This window comes from Protopterus annectens, chromosome 15.part0, assembly GCF_019279795.1.
Source record: "Protopterus annectens isolate FY-2018-M chromosome 15.part0, PAN1.0, whole genome shotgun sequence".
Classification (NCBI taxonomy): Eukaryota; Metazoa; Chordata; order Ceratodontiformes; family Protopteridae; genus Protopterus; species Protopterus annectens.
In genome coordinates, this window is record NC_056749.1 from 194,869,813 (window position 1) to 194,892,804 (window position 22,992).

The 22,992-nt window shown below is 41.3% G+C and overlaps 1 protein-coding gene across 2 annotated transcripts in view; it reads right to left on the bottom strand.

The window, feature by feature from the left end:
• Window positions 1–824: 824 nt before the first annotated feature.
• The window catches only part of ABCB7 (ATP binding cassette subfamily B member 7), a 1,517,597-nt gene continuing 1,495,429 nt past the window's right edge, over window positions 825–22,992 (bottom strand). For both annotated transcript variants that reach the window (XM_044057689.1, XM_044057687.1), the window contains one exon: window positions 825–2,596. In XM_044057689.1, coding sequence (XP_043913624.1) covers window positions 2,378–2,596 — 219 coding nt within the window. In that variant the 3' untranslated portion in view covers window positions 825–2,377. The remainder of the gene's footprint in view (window positions 2,597–22,992) is intronic.

Below are 22,992 nucleotides of genomic sequence, written 5' to 3' on the forward strand. Positions count from 1 at the left end.
CTAGAGAAGAAGAAACCAAATATGTTACGTAAGGGGACAGAGTTTACCCCAGAAACAAGGTGGAGGAGGAACTGTGGGTTTCTTTAAACTTTTATAAATCATTTTCATCTTGCCTAATTTCTAAAGGGTACATCATCATAAAGAAGTGTCTAAGATAAAAGCTCCAAAGGTTTGGAGAGTTCAAATCCACTGCTGAAGGTTTCAAATAGCTGTTTCCATAACTCATGTTTGAAGATGATAAAGTTGTGGACTAACTCATGTCAACAGGAGACACTCAAGTACAGGAATCTCTGCTGTAGTAGAAGTCTATAAATCCTTATACATGGGCACTAGCAGAAGGCAGACAACTGCCCTTCCCAAGTTTTTGTGTGGCTGCCCCAAGAGCTGAGCTTCTCCTCTGGCCAATCATCTGTGCCATTATGACTTAAAAAGAACTGCTTGCAATATTTAGCTCTTTTATGGTGAAAGAGCATCTAGAAGTGCACCCTGGCAAGAGGTACCATTAGCACCTGCCCAGTCCTCAGACTGCAAAGCTCAAGAAAATCCTCTCCCTACATACTTACTCCTGGCATCACCACCATCCCTGCCTCTAGAAGACAGGAGAGACCCCCTCACTTACAGCTATTCGGTAGCACCGATAAATGTTGCCCAGAAATATAACTCGTGAATCTTAGTAGCATGCCAGCCTTGTTGGTGCTGCCTCAATCTTCTTGCTTACCATTATAATTCTATCCCAGCTATCATCCTCTTGTTGCTAGTGATAAACTGCAAAGCTGCACACTGATTGGTATCCACAAGTAAGAAATCAGCACGTATCATTGTGCTAATTTTGATTACAGTAAGCTTTCTTTTATTCAGTGCATGTTCTGATTCTGTACAACAAAGCATGAAAAAAGCAGCAATGTTACAGAGCCAGTGTTTCAATCATCTGTTTTATACACTATAGTAGACAAAACATGACTGTCCAAAGACAGAAAATAAATGAGATGATGTTTATTTTTACATAATCAAAATGGTAGCTAATAGTTCTGTGATGGTGTTAAGGTATGCAGAGGTGCACTCTATATCACCGATGCATGGACTTAACTGCTTCTTTAAAAAAGGCTCCTGTGAAACCCCAGCAACCGTACTTGCATACAAAATGTGCTGTTACTATACAGTACCCACCTTCCTTTTGAAAGGCAGAACAACGTATTATTGCACAAAACAGGACAAAACAAAAACCCACACGCAACATTTAAGGAATACTTTGTATCTGCAAAGTACAAAAGTGTACAAAGCAAGCTAAACAAAATAAAGAACTGCTCCGAGGTGCAAATGTTTTCTACTGTTAGATAAACAGTGGAATGACAGCTAACATTTGCACTTAAATGTTAAAGAACATTCAAAGACCATTAGAAATTATACAATATATGATAAATAAATTAGACCTAAAAGGGAAATAGGAAAAAGACAATTACTGAGAATTTTAAGCTAAAGTAAATGTAGTTTTTTGGAATTCTGACTAGGTTTTTATTCTACTTGGTCACAGATGGCCCCATTACTTTCCAAACTGTAACATAACATTTCTGCAATGCAAATTTATCTAGGACTTCCATTTATGTACCAAATATCAGATGTTTCAGAATTTACTGTCATTCTTGCCATGGCTGGTTAATGTGCATCACTTGTCGCACAAACAGTTGCCCCATTAAGTTAAGATATGTGTTTTGCCTGATGCCAACGTGTTACCATGAAAGAAAAAACAGCAGCAACTTGTCTGCTAACAAAATTATAGGATACCATCACAAATGAAAACCTGTATGAAATCATATGAAACAGTTCACTTCAGTTGTAAATAAATGAAAATACTGAACAAAAAATGTAAACTGGGGACAGGGTACCACACAACAGAGAAAACAGAATGACAATCAAAAAAGCTAACCAAGTCAGAATGATCACAGCAAACATTGATTCAACATTGCTAAGAGTATGTAAAATGGGAAAAAAAAAGTTGCTTAAAACATATTTCTCTTGTATATATTCCTCATGGAGTTCTCATGAACAGATATTAGAAATTAGCAACATTTCTGAAGACTTTTAGAAATCATTATAACTAAATGAATAAATACTTGCCAGAATAAATTCATACCCTATATTACAATTTCTGCTATACAAATTGGTAGGTGCTCCACGAATTAGGATTTTCACAAGTCTGTTTTGAAGAATGTGCCACAATTGTCATTGCAATTTCTTTTTGGTACATTCACCTAAATATAAAAATAAAACTATTGGCTTAAAAACTGTGCTGCCTCTGTAATTTTCTGTCACAACCTGTCAACTCTCAAAATCCTTCCAGTGTAGTCTACAACAGTCAATGCACGTTGTGAATCTGGGCTTAGCACGAACAGTTCCCACAACCCTTGACGCTGTTGAGGATTTCTTCCTCTAGTTTCTTCCTTTCATCTTCTTTTGACACCTTTTCTTGCCTCTGCTCTAGTCTGTAGTTATTTTCAATATTCTGAGTGCGGTGGTTATGTGAGTGCCACAAGTCAAAGTAGAAACTGTTGGGGTTGCTCAGAAGGGCATAATGAGTTCCTCTCTCCACTACTTTACCCTAAAATAAAGAATTTAAGAAAAATTAGAATGATTTAGTTATCAGCTAACTGAAAAGGCCTTTCAGGGGGCTTTACTACCAGTCTGAGATAAATGAAGTGCGCTGTGGACTGCATTATTATTAACATTTGACAGGTTAAATTCTAGTCAGAGACTCGAGCATGTAACTAAAATGCAAATATACACAGTTGTAAGACAGTACCTTGAGTAATAAATGACCACTGAATAACACTTTCAATTTTTTAGCTTTTGATGTTAAAAACATTTTAAAAGAAAAAATGTTTTAGTGTTTTAATGCAGTTCACTATTTCTTTAATTACGTCCTCCTGACAGCTACTGCCAACATCCTGTCACCAGAACCTCTCTCTATGAAAGAATATGGTGATGAAATGCACTGCAAGAAGAGTGCAGTGGAATCTGTATGAGAAATATAAATAATGCACATGTATTAGAAACAGCAAGTGTTGTATCTAGTTCAGACTTCAGATCTTCCATAGTCTTAAACCATCCAGATAATTCAAAATAAACAGCAGGAGCAACAAATGTTACACTCTAACATGGAATATCAAGAAAATACAATTACTTGAATGCTTACTAGAATGCTAAGTATTTAACAAAATCTTGTGCATCAGTGCATAAGCAGGAGTGTACTATATTCATAAGATCTGCTTAGAAGAAATTGCCAGCCTATAACTTTCCAACTTCCCATGATAAAGAATAGTTGTGTAAAATCTTACCATAACCATAGATGTCCTTCTCGTCCATGTTGCAGTATTCGTAATATGAGGGATTCCTCGCCTAGGTGACCTGAATGCCTGGCCAGTATACCAAAGGCTTAAGCTACTGCTATGTATGTACAACACTGCACATAGAAACAGACAATGTTGGCCATAAAAGTGACATCTGCACGTACCACTGAATGGCCCAGTCAGAACGCTAGTGCAAGAATAAGAGGCAACCAGGTAATATCCAAAGAGCATGAACCAAGGGGGAAGGAAGTTGGGATAGAATACTGCAATATGGAAGAGAAGGACATCTATGTTATGGTAAGATTTTATGCAACTATTCTATGTCCTATTCCCATGTTGCAGTATTCATAACATGAGGGAGAATACCATAGCTCATGAGTGGGAAAGGAGGGGGGGGTGCAAACACAGGAAGTCTCCATCAAGCCATGCAGAACTGCCCTGGCAAATCTTCCTCTGGATCTGGAGAAGAGTCCAGTTTGGAGTCTTCTGTGAATGTATGGACAGAGGGCCAAGTAGCTGCTTCCAGCTCTAGTGGAATGGACCTTCACAGAATAAGAAAGAGGTTTCCCCTCAGACACACAGTAGATGGAAATTGCCCTAGAGATCCACAATGAAATAGTCTGTTTAGAAACAGGTTTTCTCAGCACCCTGGTGTGAAAGTAAACAAATAGCTGCTCAGATTTTCTAATGGATTTTGTCTTATCCAAGTAGAATCTAAGTTGTCCATGTACATCCAATGTGTGCAGCACCCTTTCACTGGAGTTCTGGGAGAAGGGAAAAAGTGTGTAAGTGAATAGATTGGTTAAGGGACAAGTCATTAACCACTTTTGGCATGAAAGAAGGGTTGGTGCGAAGAGGCACTCTATCCTTGTGGAAAATCAGAAAGGGTTGTGAAGCCATTAAAGCCTGGAGTTCAGAAACTCTCCTAGCAGAATTAATGACTACCAATAAAACAGTTTTTCATGAGTAAAAGTTTAGGGAAGCTGAGGCTGCAGCCTCAAAAGGAGTCTGAGTCAGTTTTTCTAAACCAAAATTTAAGTCCCAGGGTGGAGGAACAGGTTTCCTTGAAAATCTGATGTGAACGGCGCATTTTAAGAATAGCTTAACCTCTAGTCTAGAAGCTAAGGGGGAAGATAAAGGCAGACATGCAGAAATGGCTGACAGATGGGCTTTAACTGAAGAATAAGCCAGTCCAGCCTTGAGCAGCTGACACAACTAAGGACGGACTAGGAGAATATACACTGAAAATAGATCTAGTTGCTTATTAAGACATCAGATGGAGAGCCTCTTCCATTTGGACAAATAGGATCTCCTTGAATTGGGTTTCCTGGCCTCCTGCAGGACTAGACACACGTCCTTAGAGAAAAGGTTTCTGAAAGGAATCAGAAGCCTGCAACCCAGAGAGTCACGTTCAATGTTGTTAAATGTGAGTGAATAAGAGATCCCTTGTCTTGTGTGAGTAGAACTACCCTGTGAGGTACCTTGTGATGATTGCCCTTGGCTAACTGCAGAAGAGGGAAAGAATGCAGTCTTGGCCAAAAGGGGGTCACCAACAAGATTTTGGGTTGCCCTTCTCAATCTTCAGCTGGACGTTCTAAATTAGTGGGAAGGGGGGAATGCATTGAGAAACATCCCCCTCCATGAAAATGATATGGCATCCACCTTTTAAGCCAGAGGATGTGGAACTCTGGCACAAAACTTTGGAAGATGTCTGGTCATAGGGGAGGCAGAGAGATATATTTGAGGCGTACCCCACCAGTGGAGAATGTCCAGAAATACATCCATGTAGATCATCCATTCATGGGCTTGTGTCAAGGACCTGCTCAGTGTGTCTGCTAGAACATTTTGAGCTGAGGGGATTTAAACAGCTGTCAAAGTTACGTTTGCTTGTAGAACAATCTCCCAGGCTTGGATTGCTAATCTGCAGAAGAGATCAGACTTTGTTCCCCCCTGTTTGCTGACATGCCAGAGAACTGTGGGGTGTCTGCGGACAGTTTCAAAAAAACTGGTTGAAGGGATGACCTGAATGCTTGAAGGGCTTGAATCACAGCCCTCATCTCTTTGATGTTGATGTGTTGCTTCCTTATGGACCTTTAGGTTCCACGGTGTTGCTCCCCACTCCAGATCTGAAGCATCTGTGAACAATTCCTCAATTGGATGAAGTGGCTAAAGGGAGTATCCTGGATTCTGAGATACTTGTTGAATCCACCAAAACAATTCCTTCATTAGGCAGGGTAGAAATGAAAGGACAAACTCTAGAGGATAAGCATGCTGGGATCAGAGGGTTTTCAGGTAACACTGGAACTTTCCTATGTTGAGTCTGGCTAGGGGCAGCACTGGTATAACTAAAGCCATGAACCCTTGCATCCTGAGGAACTCCCTGGAAGTCAGACAGGATAGAGGAAGCAACTGTTGGAAGTAAAGTCTGCAGGGACTGCATCTTTTGCAAAGGCAGGAAAGCCATCATAAGGTCTGTCCTTATCCTGCAACCTTGGAAAACTTGGTCCTGAGAAAGGGTTAGGGAAGGCTCACTTGTAGTTGATGATGAATCCCAGGTTGAGAAGCAAAGAGATGGTGGTTTGAAGGTTCTGTTGCAAAGTGTCTGGATGTTCTGCTTGAATGAGCAGGCCGTCTAGGTACGGGTAGATGAGAATTCCATGGAGTCTGCAAAAGGCAATGACAGAAGCCAAACACTCTGAGAATACCCTTGGAGCCGTAGAGAGTCCAAACAGAAAAGCACAGAACTGAATATGAGAGGAAGCAACAAAAAAAGATAAGAATTTCCTGAATAGAGGGTGGATGGTGATATGGTATGCATCCTTGATGTCTAAGAAAACCAGGAAAGCCCTTGTGAGCAAGAGGGGAATAGAGTCTGCAGGATGAGCATCCTGAGGTTGGGGACTTGAAGGAACAGACTGAGCTGGGAAAAGTCCAAAATTGGTCTCCAAGGACCATCTTTCCTGGTAACTAAAAGCATCCTGGAATAGAACCCTTTTCCTCTTTCCAAGGTGGGAACTTTTTGTATGATCTCTTGTGACAGACGGTCTTAAATGACCTATGAAAAAAGGTGAAGCTTGTCCCTTGTGGTTTGTGGGATGCCCATGAAGGCAGCAGTGGTTTTCCAAGTCACGAAGGTGCCTTTTCGTACAATAGACAGGACCCATTTGCCTGGCAATGCTTGTCCACTTGGAAAGGAAATGAGAAAGGCGCTGGAAAGAGAAATTCCTGACAGACTGGCCAGGTCGTCACAGACTACCTGGCTTGTCTGGAAAGAAGGCCTTTTGAGCAGATGATGGCTGAAAACTTGGAGGAGTCTGCCTCTGTGAACCATTCTTGTGTGGTTGGGAAGGAGCATGGGTCTTTTTTCTTACAAAATTAGCCTTAAAAGGGTAGTTGCTATGGTATGGAGGAACAGGGGAGACAAAAATATGTTTCAGTTCCTGTAGTTCTTTTCCTTTCTCTTGAAGGGATTTGAAGAGGGCTGCAGCATTAACACCAAACAGGGCTTGAGAAAGTAGGGCTAGGACATACTTAAACGTGTGCCTGATGATGGCCATAAAAGTCAGAGTAGAGGAGTTGTAGACCTTTTTCCAATCCTCTTCAATCATTTTAGTGTCCTTATCAGAGAGAGGAAAAGGTTGGTGGAGGGCAGCAACTTAGAGGGTTTATCAGCAGAGATTGAATTCATAGCTGGATCTGCAAAGGGTATTTGTACAGATAGCTACTGTCTTCAGGGACTTTATAGAACCTGTTTGGGCTTTTGTGCACAGGAGGTTATGAATCATGGTTTTTGGATGCTGAACGAAAAGCATCTTGAAAAGTTGGTAAAACAGGTGGGATAGCTAAAGGGGCAGGAGAGTCTATTCGTAAGAGGTTATAGTACCTCTTTTGTACTTCTGAAACCTGGGAGCTTTCCCACTTGAAAAAAAAATCCCTCATTCTGGAGATAGTTTCTCCAAAAGTAATATCCTCTTCAGGAGAGTCTCCATCACTAGAATCAACCTCAGGAGAGGCATAACCAAGAGGAAAGTCAATTTCAGTGGAGTAGGCCATGGACTCATTTGAAGATGAATCATCTTCTTCAGAGGCTTCTTGTTCAACAGGAGTATTCCTGGGTGGAGGAGAAATAGGAGATGCTGGAGTAGTAGGTTGTAACCTGAAAGGCTTAAGTGCCAGAAAGGCAGTCAAGAATCCTTGAGAAAATGCTTGCCAGTCTGGGGAAGGATCCTGTGTGTAAGACGCATGCTTTTGTTTGTGTTTCCTTTTGAGTGGAAGACCTACCCTAGGCTGGGATGGATGGGCCGATGTAGGCCTAGGTTCTGGCCCCGACATCAGCAAGACCTCAATGGAAAGGGTAGGAGAGGTACTGCGAGGAATGTCTGAAAGAGCGAGCTGTGGTTCCCCCTTACTGTCCAAAGCAGATGTCTGCGATGCCTCTGTGGATGTGTTGAAGGAAACCCTCCCTAGAGGCTTCTAAATCAATACCTGCCAAAGGAGGAGGACCAGGCACCGTATGTACCTCTGGGCCTTCACCAGCCTCGAGAGAGACATCCAGGATCACAGGCGCAGCTGAAGATTCTGGCCTTACATTTTTCACCTTTTTCTTCAGGGGCTCACCCGATGCACCTGGAGTCCCTTCCATAGTGAGCACTAATTGCTTTAGTCTCTGGTTCTCAAGATACATGTTTAGGGCAGACAGACGACTGCTAAGTGTTTTAGGAACAAACGCCTAACCAATGGCACAGGCATTGTAGTTGTGATTGGAACCCAGACAGAAAAGACACTTTTCGTGGATTTCTTTGTGTAGAATCTGTCTTCCACAATGGCACTTGCCCTTCTTGGATGCCATTAACTTCTCACAAGCATGCAGTAGCAAATGCACAAACAAAAGTATTCACCAATGGGGCACTTATCTGAAAAAAGGATAACTTTGGCAATCAGACGAACAGTACAAGCGGTTATTCAGACTGGTGGCAGAGATGTTCTGAGGATGGCATGTGCAGACATCACTTTTATAGCCGAAGTTGGCTGCTTCTATGCGCAACATCGCATGCAACTAGCAGTAGCTTAAGTCTCTGGTATACTGGCTGGACATTCGGGTTGCCTAGGTGGGGAATCCCTCATGTTATGAATATTGCAGCATGGGAATAGAAGGACATCACCATACGCTGTGGCACTGACTAAAGGACGATGTGCAGCTGAGTCCCTTTCCCCCAGCTCAGTGCCTACAGCTGTTCGGCACATGCTTTACAAGTATGTAGAAAAGAGAATAGCATGACAGAGCAGCAGATAGTTTTGCAGCCTCACAGCATTTGGATGCTCCAGTTTGATTATTAGCTGGAAATGTTTTTTATTTTGCATAATTTACATGTTCTTCGTGTTTGTGCAGATTACGCAAGTATGCATTTTTCTCCCAAATTCAAATAATTATCCTGGCATGTCTGTGTGTCTTATCACCAAGAGACTGCTGTCCTGGGGCACCATTTGCCAGGATATCCTCCTGCATCTGGTAAGCCTGAACTATACTTTGTGTGGGTAACACACAACTATTGTATATGCATACATTAATGCCTACTGATACCTGTGTGGCCTATAGCAAGATATCGTCTCTGAAAGACAGTGAAGTCTGATGAACACGGATCATAGTGATATATATTCCAAAGAATAAATCAGGCTGCATTCTTTCCAAATTTCAAACTCATTTCATATTTTGCATGCTTGAAATCTATCACTCAATTAGTGTGTGTACATACATGTGCCTATGTTTAGTATATAAGTGCATAAACATATCAGAGGTGATGTCTTGTAACTTGACACACAAGTATCACTGGGGCTTTAGTAACTGATAATATCAGTTTCTTAGCACTACTTATTACATATTCATTAAGCAGTGTCAGTGGCTCAACAGGTAGTACACATCACACTTGGCTTTTTTTGCTGGAAGATCAAAAGTATGTGGGTTCTATTCCCTCACAAACTGGACGCATTCATGCTCCAGTAAGGAGCCTGCAATGTGTCTATGTAGGGGGAGAAACTGCACTCCTTGGGTACTGTCCAGAAATTATATTTTAAACTGAGGTCTCATGTGCCCGACTTAGTTGTAACTCAGGCACCCACAGTAAAAAAGATAAGGGGTATTTTAAACTTTATTCAGATCAAAATGCCAAAGCCTTTACATAAACATATATATAACCATCATATCTAACGAGAAGAGAGAGGAAGAGAGTCCTACAGATTTGTCACAGGTTATTCAGATAACTAAATAATACAATGATGAAACTGATACATTTTGGTGCACTATTTATAATAAAAACTATTTAAAAAAAACAAATATGATTAAATTCTCCCCATAACCAAAATCAATTATTTTTGTCTGTCTCCTAAACATAATTGTGAAACCTCCTGGCAACTACCATTCCACACCTCCTGTATACATGCCTCATCTATTCTATTTTCCTTTTCTGTATTAACTATACTTGTGATACCCATATCAACTTTATTTTTAGACGCACAGTCTCACTCTTATCTTAAATCAAAAATATTCTACCTTACTACACCCTAAAAAGACACATTCTAAACTCTTCTGTTGTATACACATCTGTATTCCATACTCTCCCTTTCAATTGTTTGTATTTCATCTCGGCTTCATCTGCATTTTACTTAGTGATAGCCTTCAAAGTAGATCTTGCCACTATTTTTTCATTCCTAAAACTTAATTTCATCCTTTTCACTGCATTAATAACCACCTCATCCAATCCTTCTCCAGGATGAATATAATAACATGAAAGATTAATACTATAATTTTGCACACTATCGATAAGTAGATTATTATTTTTATGTTCAAGGCTCACAATACAAGCTTGGAGCCTTGTAAGGTCATTAAATAGCTTGATACCATAAATGACAGGATAAAAAAAAAGTACAGTTGTGTACCTACCATAAATGCAGATGTTCAAGTGTATTCACTGTTGCAGTCATTACACTTGGGTTATCCTGCTGGCAGGCTACCTGCAGTTGGCCTGAATTCCAAAGTCATGGTCCAGCGTCGGTTGCTGTCGCCGCTTCCCTGACGTCAGTGCGCCGGGGTATAAAAGATGCAGCCGACGCCATTTTCTTCAGTTTTTCTTGCCCCAGATGTCAGGTGCCCCCAAAAGGGTAGGCTAAATAAATTTGCAAATAAAAAATCATGCACTAACAAACATTACCTTCTTCTTCAAGCAAATACACCACACAGTTTGTATAGAATAGAGAAGTATAGATAAGTCCCAGCAATGATAGGGGGATGGTGGGAGGGTAACCTGGACTGCAACAGTGAATATACTCGAACATCTACATTTATGGTAGGTACACAACTGTACTATGTTCATCGTGTTTCAGTGTTGCAGTCATTACACTTGGGTTGAATCCCAAAGCTGAGGTTGGGCTGATGGGTCTAAATAGGATTAGGAGTGGCTATGAGGCCCTGCAAAACTGCAGTGGCAAAGCCTGCTCTGGATTTAGAGTAAAGAGGTAAGTGATAGTGCTTGGTAAAAGTGTGCACTGAACTCCAAATTGCAGCCTCCAAAATTTTCTTGGTTGGTACTCCTCTGAGAAAGGCTGCTGATGTGGCTGCTGCCCTGGTAGAATGTGGCCTAATATTCTTAGGCACTAATTTGCCATGCTGTGCGAAGCAGAAATGAATGCAATGTCCTATCCATTTTGAAATAGCCTTTCCATGTGATCCTGCAGCGTATGCCACAAAAAGTTGCTCAGTTTTTCTGAAAGCTTTTGTTTTGTCCAAGTAGAAGCGTAGCTGTCTGTGTATGTCCAAAGAGTGCAGAAGTCTCTCCCCTTTATTCTAGGGATTTGGATAAAAGGTTGGCAAATGAATGGTTTGGTTAAGAGCCATGCTGGATACTACCTTTTGGCATAAATGTTGGGTTTGTCCTGAGAGAAACCCTGTCTGGATGAAAAATGATAAAAGGTTCCATTGCCATTAATGCCTGTAACTCTGAGACTCTTCTTGCTGAAGTTATTGCTAGGAGCAGATCAGTTTTCCATGATAAGAATTTTATCTCAGCTGTATTGGCTGGCTCAAAAGGAAGCAGTGTGAGCTTTTCCAAGACAAAGTTGAGGTCCCATGTTGGTATCGGTGCTCTCCTTGAGGGTCTTATGTTTTTTGCCCCTCTGAGGTACTGTCTTAGTAGTGGATGAGAGAAAATAGGAGGTTCCATATTGTAATGAGCTGAAATGGCAGAGGCATGGATCTTTATTGATGAGAAGGATAGGCCTTTGTCCAGCATCTCAGTTAGGTATTGCAAAATCTGAGGAATATTCGGAACAAGCAGTTCAAGTCCTTGTGCCTGGTTCCAAGCACAGAATCTCTTCCATTTTTCTGCATAAGATTTCCTGGTGCTGGGCCTCCTGGCTTCCAAAATGACATCCATAACTGCGACAGAGAGAGATGTGTTCCAAGTGGTTATATTTGCCATGCAGTCAGATTTAAGGTTCTGAGTTGGCTGTGCAGGTTCTGATTGTTTTGTTGGGTCAGCAGATGAGGAATTTGAGGTAAAGTCCAGGCTGGCCCTTGAGACAAGGTCTTTAGGATTGGGTACCAGTGCTGGCGTGGCCAGTCTGGGGTAATCAGAATCATTTTTGGCTTCTCTTGTCTGACTTTTAGGAGTACCTTGGGGAGTAGAGGCAGTGGTGGATAGGCATAAACTGTTAGGCTTTTCCAGCTGAATGATAGAGCATCCACCTTCCATGCTTGTGAGTGATAAGTCCTTGTGCTGAATCTCTGTAGTTGGCAGTTGTAAGGGGAAGCAAATAGAGCTATGTCTGGGCATCCCCATTTCTTTGTTATCATGCTGAAGACATGTGGATCTAGTTTCCACTCGTGAGGGTCCATGGGGTTTCTGCTTAGTTTGTCTGCCAGAGTATTTTTCTTTCCTGGCAGGAATTGTGCCTGTAGATGTACTTGATAGGCCAGTGCTGTGTTCCACAAAGTCATGGCTTGCCTGCAGAGAGGGTAGGAATGTTTGCCCCCTTGCTTATGTACCACATGACTGTAGTATTGTCCGTCTTTAGTAATAGTTGTCCTGGATGCAGTAGATCCTTGAAGGCTGTCAGGGCATTCTTTACAGCTAGCATCTCTTTTTGATTGATATGAAGATGCATTTGGTCTGTGGGCCACGTGCCCTGTATGCATTGCCATGTGTGCTCCCCAGGCATAATCCGATGCACCTGTTGCGAGTGTCTGCCTGGCTGTGGGTAAAGTGAAAGGCTGTCCCTTGCTGTAGTGACAGGCCAGTGCCCACCATCGAAACTCTTGCTGCAGGCAGGGAATGAGAGTAATTATTGTTTCCAGGCTGTGGTAATGTTGAGTCCAAACACTTTTTAGATACCATTGTAGCTTCCTCATATGCAGTCTTGTATATGGAATTAGCAGGGTGCAGGATGCTATGAAGCCCAAAGCCTGCAGAATTTTTCTTGCAGGTAGCTGGGTCTTTGTTGCCATCATTTGAAAGTAATGAGTCAGTTGCCTTTGTTTGTCTGGCATGAGAGAAGCCATCTGGGCAGTAGTATTTAAGCTTGCACCCAAGAATATTATCTCTTGAGAGGGCACTAGGTTTGATTTATTTTCGTTTACTGTGTACCCTAGGCAAGTTAGTAATCTTTTTACAAATGCCAGATGCTTTAGTAGAATGTCCTTGCTGTCTGCTTGAATAAGGCAGTCGTCCAAGTAGGGATATATTTGAATTCCTTTTTGTCTGAAAAATTAAATTACAGGTGCCAGGCATTTTGTGAAGACCATGGGTGCAGTAGATAAGCCAATGGGCAGTGCAGAGAATTGGTAATGCATTGAGCCAGCTACTAATCTGAGGTATCTTCTGCAAGATTGTCTGATTGGGACATGCAGGTATGCCTCTTTGAGGTCCAAAGTAACTAGCCAAGCCTTTTTGCCCAGCATGGGTAGAAGTTGCTGCAGTGTCAACATTTTGAATCTTGGAACGTCTAGGAAAGTATTTAGAGAAGACAGGTCCAGTATTGGTCTCCAGGCTTTGTCCTTTCTGGGTACCAAGAAAAGTCTCGAGTAAAATCCTTGTCCTTGCTCTTGCTGTGGTACTTTTTGAATAGCCCTCATGTCCATGAGAGCAGAAATTTGTTTTTGTGCCTCTGCCCATTGAGTGTGTGGCAGGTCTGGCATACCTTTTGGCCTTGGTAGGGTGTGAAAGTGGAACCTGTAACCCTGGGAAACAATATTCAGTACCCATTTGTCTTGGGTAATTATGTGCCAATTTTGTGAGAAGAGTGCTACTTTTCCCCCTAAGGGTGCCGCCAAAAGGTAAGTGCTTGGCATTGGTAGAGGGAAGTCAATGGGACTGTTTCCTATAGGGTTGTGATTTGTCTTCTCCACCTTTGGGGGCTGAAGCACCCCATTGCTTAGGTCTGTATGTGCCTTGTGGCTGAGATCTGCCTCTTGGGCGTCTGTATCTGCCTCTTTGTGGCCTGTCTGACACTGGAAAGGAACAATTTTTTGAAGGCCAGCTCCTGCTAAATCTGGGTGGCTGAACCTGTAAGAAATCCTTTACTGTCTGCATTGCTTTTGCTTTATCCTCCATTTCCTTTAACACCTCTTCTGCCTTAACACCAAAGTATCATGCTGTAATGGAGCATCCAACAATTTTGCTTTAACATGATCAGGTAAACTTTGTTCTTTTAACCAAGCATGCCTTTGAATGACAGAACCTGTAACTGCGGCTCTTCAAGAAGCCTCTAATGAATCAAAACCACATTGCAAAGTATGCTTTCCCACTTGTTCAGCTGCATGCAACAAATTCTGCATTTCCATATTTTCAGGACATTCTGACCTTGTAAGCATTTTCTGTTTGAGCAAAGACATTAGGTGTTGTTGATATTTAAGCATGTGAAACTGGCAGTTTAAAGCCCTTACAGCTAAAGTAGCAGAGGTGTAAACTTTTTTCCCCCATCTGTCCAGTGCTCTAGAATCCCTATCAGAGGGAACAGGATTTTTTGCAGTGGAAGCCTTGACCCCTTTGGGACCCTGAGAAATTGTTTCTGGGTCAGCAGCAGGGTTTTTCTAAAGAAATGTATGTGAATCTGGGACCCTGTAGTACCTATCTGGCTTAACTGGTGCAGGGGGTAAAGAATCAGGAGACAAACTGGATTCAGAAAAAACATCAACAACAATATCTAGTACAGGGGGAATAGCAAGGGGCCTGTGCTGTGGCAGTAAAAGTAAATCTCTGAGCCTTTTCTTGGATTCTGAAAAATACTGGCTCTCCCAATGGAAATGCTCCCTCATGGTGTGCAGGGTTTCCCCAAAAGAGTAATCCTCAGGAGGAGAGGCTGAAGGGATAGATTCTTCAGCATCAGAATCCTCATAGGGAGGAAGAGAATATCCCTGTTCTGAAGAGGAATCAGAGGAAATAGAAACCTGGTCAGAGGAATCATAGTCAGCATCTTGCCTAGGCCTTTTATCAGGAGGGGGATGGGAACCCCCTGATCACAGTATGTAGGTCCTCGGCCATTTTAAGCATCTGTTTCTTTGGCATGGATGACTGTCCAGGTGAATACTGTACTTGTTTCTTTGTCTTTATAGGTGTTTTAGACTTTGCATTGGCTGCTTAAGTAGTCTTGATAGTAAGCTGTGTAGGTCTGAAAACACCCTTAGAAGTCAATGCCTGCTCAGCGGCTCCAGACCCATCTGAGGGAATAATTTCCGTAGGCCTAATACCTTGAGTTTCCAGAGGCCTAGTTGTCTCCATGTGGGAGTTGGAGGCGGCCTGTGGCTCTGTGGTAGCGGGTGTCAGGGGCTGCGAAAGCGCCTCACTGAGAAAAGGCGAACCGGCGACTGGCCTAGAAGAGGCTTCGTCGGTTTTGGACCTCAGATATCTGTCCTTTTCTTTGTTCTTGCGCTTTTTATGAATTCCGGTAGTCAGTTGTTCCGACGGCATTATATAGTTAAACCTTCGGCCAAAGTAATGTAAAGCAAAATCAAACCGACACTTAATAGTGCGTTGGTCGAATCTAGCGCAAAACCGACAACTAGCAACGTCGTGGTCGGGGCTTAGGCAAGGAATACAGTAAGAATGAAAATCCTTATGAGGTATTTGCTTCTCACAAGAAATACAATTGTTAACTTTTACTGACATCGGTCTGGAGCAAGAAAAAGTTTCCCCAACGGGGTACTTAGCTTTACTGAAGACTTCGGATCTGAAATTCAATTTCGAAAATCTCAGGAGTTGGCCGACCGGCACTTGCAAACTGCTTTTGCTTCGGGCACTGCGCGGCTAGAAAGACTGAAGAAAATGGCGTCGGCTGCATCTTTTATACCCCTGGCGCACTGACATCAGGGAAGTGGTGACAGCAACCGACGCCGGACCAAGACTTTGGAATTCAGGCCGACTGCGGATAGCCTGCCAGCACGATAACTCAAGTGTAATGACTGCAACAGTGAAACACGATGAACATCTAGTACTCTTCCAAAAAAATCCAGATTATTTAAACATGAAAATCGAGGCAGTCTTCTAAAGGGATATTACTGCACCAAATAGAAGACCTCCTGTAAAACGTCTGTGCGATGTGATATGCATTTGCTCCTTTGATACAAATTTTTTAAGTTTTTTTTTCCTTCCTGACTGCAGTTACAAGACGGGCTGACAATCTTGGCATCCTTGAGTATATGACTAAATGATCTGTATGATTTGCATCAAGAATTTATTCTTAACAGACCGTCTGTGCAGTCAAGTGTGCTAGTACAGGGGAAGGTGAATGGCATGAAACAGGACACTTTGTCCACCTGCAAGAAACAGCTGAAACATCATAATTTTACTTTCCCGGGTACAAGACAAGAGGAGGTTTGAACTGTTGGAAACTCCTTTGTCACTATGGGATAGCATCATCAGTAATCGCTGATTTGTTATATTATGTAAATATTGTAAATGTATCATAGGATAGGCTGTGCATGTAGAACAATGCACTGCATTCTTACTGTTAAACAAGACTGTATCATTTTCTCTTACTGATACTGCAGGTGTGTAGTTAATAGATCTGTGTGGTAAAATTTCTTATGAAAAAAATATTGGACTTCATCTGAATGTCAAAGAATCTTATTCTCATTGATCTCCTGGCAATATCAGTCAACTGGCAGCTTCATCCTGAGAAATGGACATGTCAAATAGTCTTATCCCACGAAATGAACATAAACGAAATTAAGTTTGTGGTCAAACTGGTTGAAGCTACAATAATCCACACACAGGCTGTGGGAAGAAAAGGATGAAATTATGAAATGCACGCAGCAGCAGCAGTCCATAACCTCGATGAACTGGAACCTGATGAACAATGGGTACGTAATAGATTGCGAAATTTGAATTTAAGATGACTTTTGCCAAGCAAGGAATTTTCATGTTTATAAATGAATGTCTCTAAAGAGGCCTTGATAAAGAATTACAAGTATTAGTAATAGCATAATCCCATCTGTCTTGCTGGACAGACACGATTTTTAAGAATGAAGTATAAATATGCAAGTGATGTAACTATCAGATGTTTGGCATAGCACTTGGCAGGCTTTTCTAAGAAACGTTCACTAAATAGTATGGTAAACATATTTTGCCAGGAAAGTCAAAAGTAATTTATCTGTCACACTACATAGCAAGACCTTTTTCCCCCAAGTAAGGTTTACAGAATGTAAATGCAGCACGAGAACTGTTGCATCTAATATTTGTGCCATCATATGAATGGTTACGTTTTAAAACTGATGAAAGTTGTTGTATCTTTTGGCTGACCCCCGGTTAGGGGTCGCCACAGCGGAACTCCGGTCCACTAATGATTGGCAGTAGATTTTTATGTGCCGAGTTGCCAGCTCTGATGCACAACCTTCAACGAAGGTATGCCCATTCACGCATGTCTCCACACAGAAGACGCTTTAGGTGAGAATCGAACAGGACGTCTTACTGTGAGGCGATAATGCTACTGCAGCACCACCACCGCAGTGTTGAAACTGATGAAAGTGAGTGAATGAAAAATGTATGTTGTTCATTTGAAATACGACATGTCATATATTGATACTAATGACGACTAATGTTTAACAAGAACAAGCAACAGGAATCGAGTAAATTTAGTTGAAGACTGCAGAAGAATATAAACTGTCCCTGTGATGTCTGAAGCATACATATGCAAATAATTTTTCAGATTTCACATGAAGTTAGCTGACAAACTGAAGTGTAATGAGTGAGTAAAATGAACTGTGCCTGTCATATGTTTTTGACAAGTTCTGAACTTTATTAGTTAGAGTAACTTTTGTAAAGAAAAGAGAGGCAATAAAGGACTAAACTGAGTTCACAAATGAATTTAGTGATTTTTTTCAGTACCTCATAAGGTATGATAAAATCAAGAAATTCTAAGTAAAAATGATTTACTGCAACAGTGCAATTACAGCCTGAATTCCAGGAAGAGGTATGTCCTATGGTTCTATTTCCCTAGAAAACAGTTCACTGCCTGAGAAGAACACTTACTGTTGTGCCCTCTGAGGCTAAGTATGTCATAGCTGAACCTTGAACTAAATGAATACATGTCCGCTAACTGATTTGTAACTGTTTTGTTCCAGACAGCTGTGAACTATTCACAGCTGACATACAAGGGAAGTAACTTTTGCATTTCCATTAATAAGCACTTGATTTTTACTTGAGTTTGGTTCATCAGAAAAATTAGCAGACTCGTACCTCTCGGCTGTTCCTAATTTCTGGGACATCCCTGATTTTGACTCATTTTAGCTCTCTCTCTCTTGGATCCCTTCCAAAACTGAAGATTTTTTGGAGAAAAGGTTGTGAATTACATTTCATAAAAAATAACAGTAATTAAGAGTATTTGACTTCTTTTACTTCAGAAAATGTATATTAATTCATATTCTCTTACTTTGTCGATATCTCAAGTCAACAGAACTAATATTTAAAAGTGTCCCTGATTACTTTGGATTTGTCACAGATTCTGGTGAAATTTATCTCTTAATGGCTGAGAGCAATGCCAGACATGTACAATGTCTATGAAGCAGTGACATAACTGAGTTAGAGAGTAACACTTCTTCTGCATTGCCATAAATGTTCACAGAAACAGAAAATTTCCTATGACAAACTGACAACATGCTGCCTTATTTTCAGAAACTGGAATCATATTATGCATGTGAACTACAGAAAGATTCATCAAATTTTTATTGTAGATTATAGCTGACATGAGTTATAATACACCAGTAATGAGCACATAGATGTTTTTTTTGCTCACAATTGTCTTGAGTAGAGAAAACACAACTTAATTTCTATACTATGATGCTCCCATTCTAGACAGGAAAACATGGTAGCTGATCTCTTTGCAGGGGAAAGGCAATGATATGGCATTATACTTCTCGTTTGTCATTTCTTTTTCTTTTATGAAAAGGAAGAAATAATAGGGAAGATAGCAGATGTTGACAAATATCTGGACAGTGACTTAACACCATTTTTCATTCAGGCAACTGTCATGAGAAATTATAAAGCAAATCTTTTTGACCTGATACTGTTTTCACATATATGATACTCTACTTGCACTAAACTATAAGTACCTTAAACAAACAAGCGGAGTTTAGGATGATATAAAGCAAAATGCAGTGGACTCTTTGCCAACCATAATACGTCAGATCTGTGAGACAGATGACAGTATGCAAACATTTATTTAGAATTGTGTGTTTCACAGGGAAAATGAAAACGGCAAAAGTGATTCTTTACCCAACAACTTCTGCAAAAAATTTAAAAGGCATTTACAGGAAACTGTACTTCTGTGCAAAAAGTATGTACTTATTCTGAATTTAAGGAAAGTGAGACATATTTTAATGTATTTAATGCTGTAATATTTTGTTCCAGAGTACAATACAGTTTACCATTTCTCAAAAGGTTTTTTTTATACCAGATGGATGAGATGATCTACCCCCATCCACACAAAAAAAGAAGTGAAGCACTTACTATAACGTTCCATCTGTGTTGTCCATTTTCATTTTTCCTCAGCTGATGGGTTTAGATCCGATTCACGGATCTGACTTGGCAGTTACTAAAGCTCTTGGTAAACAAAAAACTCTCAAGCTTCTCCATTACCCATAATGCACCAACCCTACGCTACCTCAGACATTGTTGATTTTTACCACTAAGGAATGTAAGTGCTCACTAAAGGGAAAAAAAACTATATCTGGAGCTCAATATAAAAGAAAATGATGTTCCTCTAACAGCTCATTCGTTCAGAAGTTAGTGAACAGAAAAGGTGGGGGCTGATGGGTGGGAAGTTGAGGAAGAATGAAAATGGACAGCACAGAAGGAACGTTATGGTAAGTACATAATATCTTTATCTGATGTAAATTTTCGTTTTATCCTCCACTGATGGGACAGAGTCCCCAGCTACTTATAATTCCGTGTGGACTCTAAGGAAGGCTATTCCAGAGCACAGTCAAACCCAGTGATGCTCTACCCCTGGAGACCATATCTAATTAGTAATAAAAGAATGAAGAGTAGCCCAAGTTGCTGCTGCACATTTGTCATGGTTGCTCCGGAAAGAAAAACTGAAGAAGTTGCCATGGACTTAGTTGAATGAGCTTCTACTGGTTTTGGTAAGGCAATGCTCAATTTGCTATAGACAAAAGAAATACAATCATTTAGCCATTTGGATAAAGTTACTTTTGTGACTTATTTACCCAATTTCAATTCTGCAAAGGAAAACAAAATTGCTCTGTTTTTCTCGTCTTTTGTCCTTTGTAGGTACAAATGCAATTGTCTGTGAACATCTAATAAATACAACTTGTACTCACCCTTGTTTGCAAAATTAGAGAAGAATACTGGCAAATTAATGGATTGATTGATATTAGATTCTGACACCACCTTAGGAAGGAAAGGGGCATTTATTCATAGCGTTACTCTATCCTTGTGAAAGATCAAGTATGGAGGTTTTGAAGACGAGGGCTGAATCTCTGAAATTCTTCTAGCAGAGGTAATGGCTACTAGAAAAACAAGTTTTTCAAATAAAATACTTAAGGTCACATTTAGCTGCCGGTTCAAAGGGGGAATGTATTAGTGCCTGCAGTACCAAATTAAGATCCCATGGGGGAGTAGGATCCTTAAACAGAGGTCTCAAAAGCAGAGTGCCTTGCAAGAAAGCTTTGTACAACTTATCAGAGGCTACTGAAGAACCTTCAAATCCAATGTGAAAGTTTGATATTGCTGCTAAATGAACTTTAATGGTTGAAGAACTAGGCCCTTCTTTAAAACATAAGGCTACAAACTCAAATTTGTTATGTACCAGAGCTGAAAAAGGTTCAACGTGATTTTGTTGCAGCCAGTAAACAAATCTTTTTCATTTACTTAAAGTTTTTGTGTTGAAGGTTTATGGGAAGATAAAAGTATATATCGGACAGGGGAAGACAGCACACTGTAGGTTGTCTGGCTAGTAACGGAATTGGAGAAACCAGGCCGCCAGACTGAGATTTCAGATACTGGGATGGATCACGTCTGTCAGGTGAGACAAGAAGTCTGGAGTCGGGTCAAGAATCCAAGGCTGGTGAAGTAAGTGAGGCCAAAGGAAAGGAAAACAAATCTGTCGAAGCCAGTAAGGTGCAACAAGGATGACTTTTCTCTTCAACTTGACAGCTTTCTGCAGAAAGTTTGGAATAGTAGGATTGATGGGTAAGCATAAAGTAGACCGGGGGCCAATCATGAAGTAGAACATCCCTTGGGGATTAGGGCAAAGAAGCTGCTGCATTTGTTGTCTACGGGTGAAGTAAAAAGATCGCAGTAAGGCTGGCCCCATAAACAAAAAATCATTTTTGTCTCATTCTTGAGAGATCACTTGTGAGGAAGAAGAATGCACCTGCTCAGTTTGTCTGCTATAACAATGGACTTCCCTGAAATGTGCATTATTATCAGAAAGCAGTGGGATACTATCACCTACTGTCACACTCAGAGTGCTTCTCGACACAAGGGGTATGATCTGGTTCCTCCTTGTTTATTGATGTAGCAAACTACTGACATATTGTCCATTTGAAACTGCAACTGGACCTGATGGGAGAGCATCCTGGAAAGTCTGAAATGCTAAAAAACTGCTCTCATCTGTAAGACACTGATATGCAAGTTGGTCTCTTTGGTGGAGCAAGTGCCTTGGACTGTTTTCCCCAGAATATTTCCCCCCACCCCCAAATGGGAAGTGTCAGTGGTCACTATGGCCTTGGGCTGAGAGGGAATGAATGGACAACCTTGTAGAACTTGATCTGACTTGAACCCACCACCTGAAATATCTCTTGCATGTCAGAGTGATTCGTATCTGAGTTAACATTGGTTTGGTAAAGTATCGACCATTGTGTTGCTAGCATCCGGTGGATAAGCCTCAGTCTGAGGGTCATGCTGCTCAATGCTAGAAGTCTAAATCTCAAGATGCATTTGCTCGAAGCACTCCTCAAAATGGAGAACATCGACATTTCTGCTGTAATGGAAACCTGGTTTAAAGCAGCAGAAGGCACCCCTGTGCTACCAGGCTATAACTCATTCCACACTTTTCGGCCCCAGAACATGGACTGAAGCTCCAAAGGCGATGGTGTCTCCATATTTATAAAGGATATACACACCTCCAGACAAGTAGCCCGGCATAACACATCCGAGACACTTCAGGTACAACTAACATTGGGTAAGATGGCGATTCAGGTCGTAGCCTGCTATAGGTCCCAAACCATGTCCCAAGACTCTCACTCCACGTTCCTAAGCACCCTGGAAACTATTAGGGTCCAACCCAACACTCTCATACTAGAAGACTTCAACTACCCCTTCATCAACTGGGAAAACTACTCATGCACCAATATATTGGCCCAACGCTTCCTGGAATTCATCAAGTCCAATGCCCTGGACCAGCTCATTCTTACCCCCACTAGAGGAAGCAACATCCTTGACCTGGTTATTACTAACATGGGCAACCACTGCTCTACACCAATAGTCAGTTCCTCCTAGTTAGAACAGACCACAAACTAATCACCATGGAAATCCACATCTTACCCATACCCCAACAAAGGTAACCACCATGAAAAACTTCTCCAAAGCTGACTTTGGACTCCTAAAAACAGAGGTGGCTAACTTCACGGCTCCCATGTCAATGGAAAATAGATGCATGACTGCCGAATCATACACCAATGCACTGTACGAACATGTACATAAATGCATGGAGCTAGCCATACCCAACAGAACCAAGATGCTCTCCTCCAAAAAAAAGGAAGCCAATATGGTGGTCCCCCTGCCATTAATAAACACTACAACAGAAGGAAGAAACTGTTGCAGGAAAAGGTGAAGTCCCAAGACTGGAAAAACTCCCTTATTAGCCTCAACAAAAAGTTGAGATCCCTCATCAAAACCTCTAAAGCCAGCTATGAAGGCAAAATTGCAGCAGACACTAAAACCAACCACAAAGCCTTCTTCAGTTATATCAAGAATCTCCATGGCAATACCCAGGTTTGCCCTGAGTTACTGCAAAATGGTACCTCCTATACTGGGCCAACAGATATTGCCAACATAATGGCTGACGGATTCAGTGCCAACTTTACCCCCCCCCCAAAAGGACCAATCACAATACCGGAGGAATGCCAAGCACCCAGCGT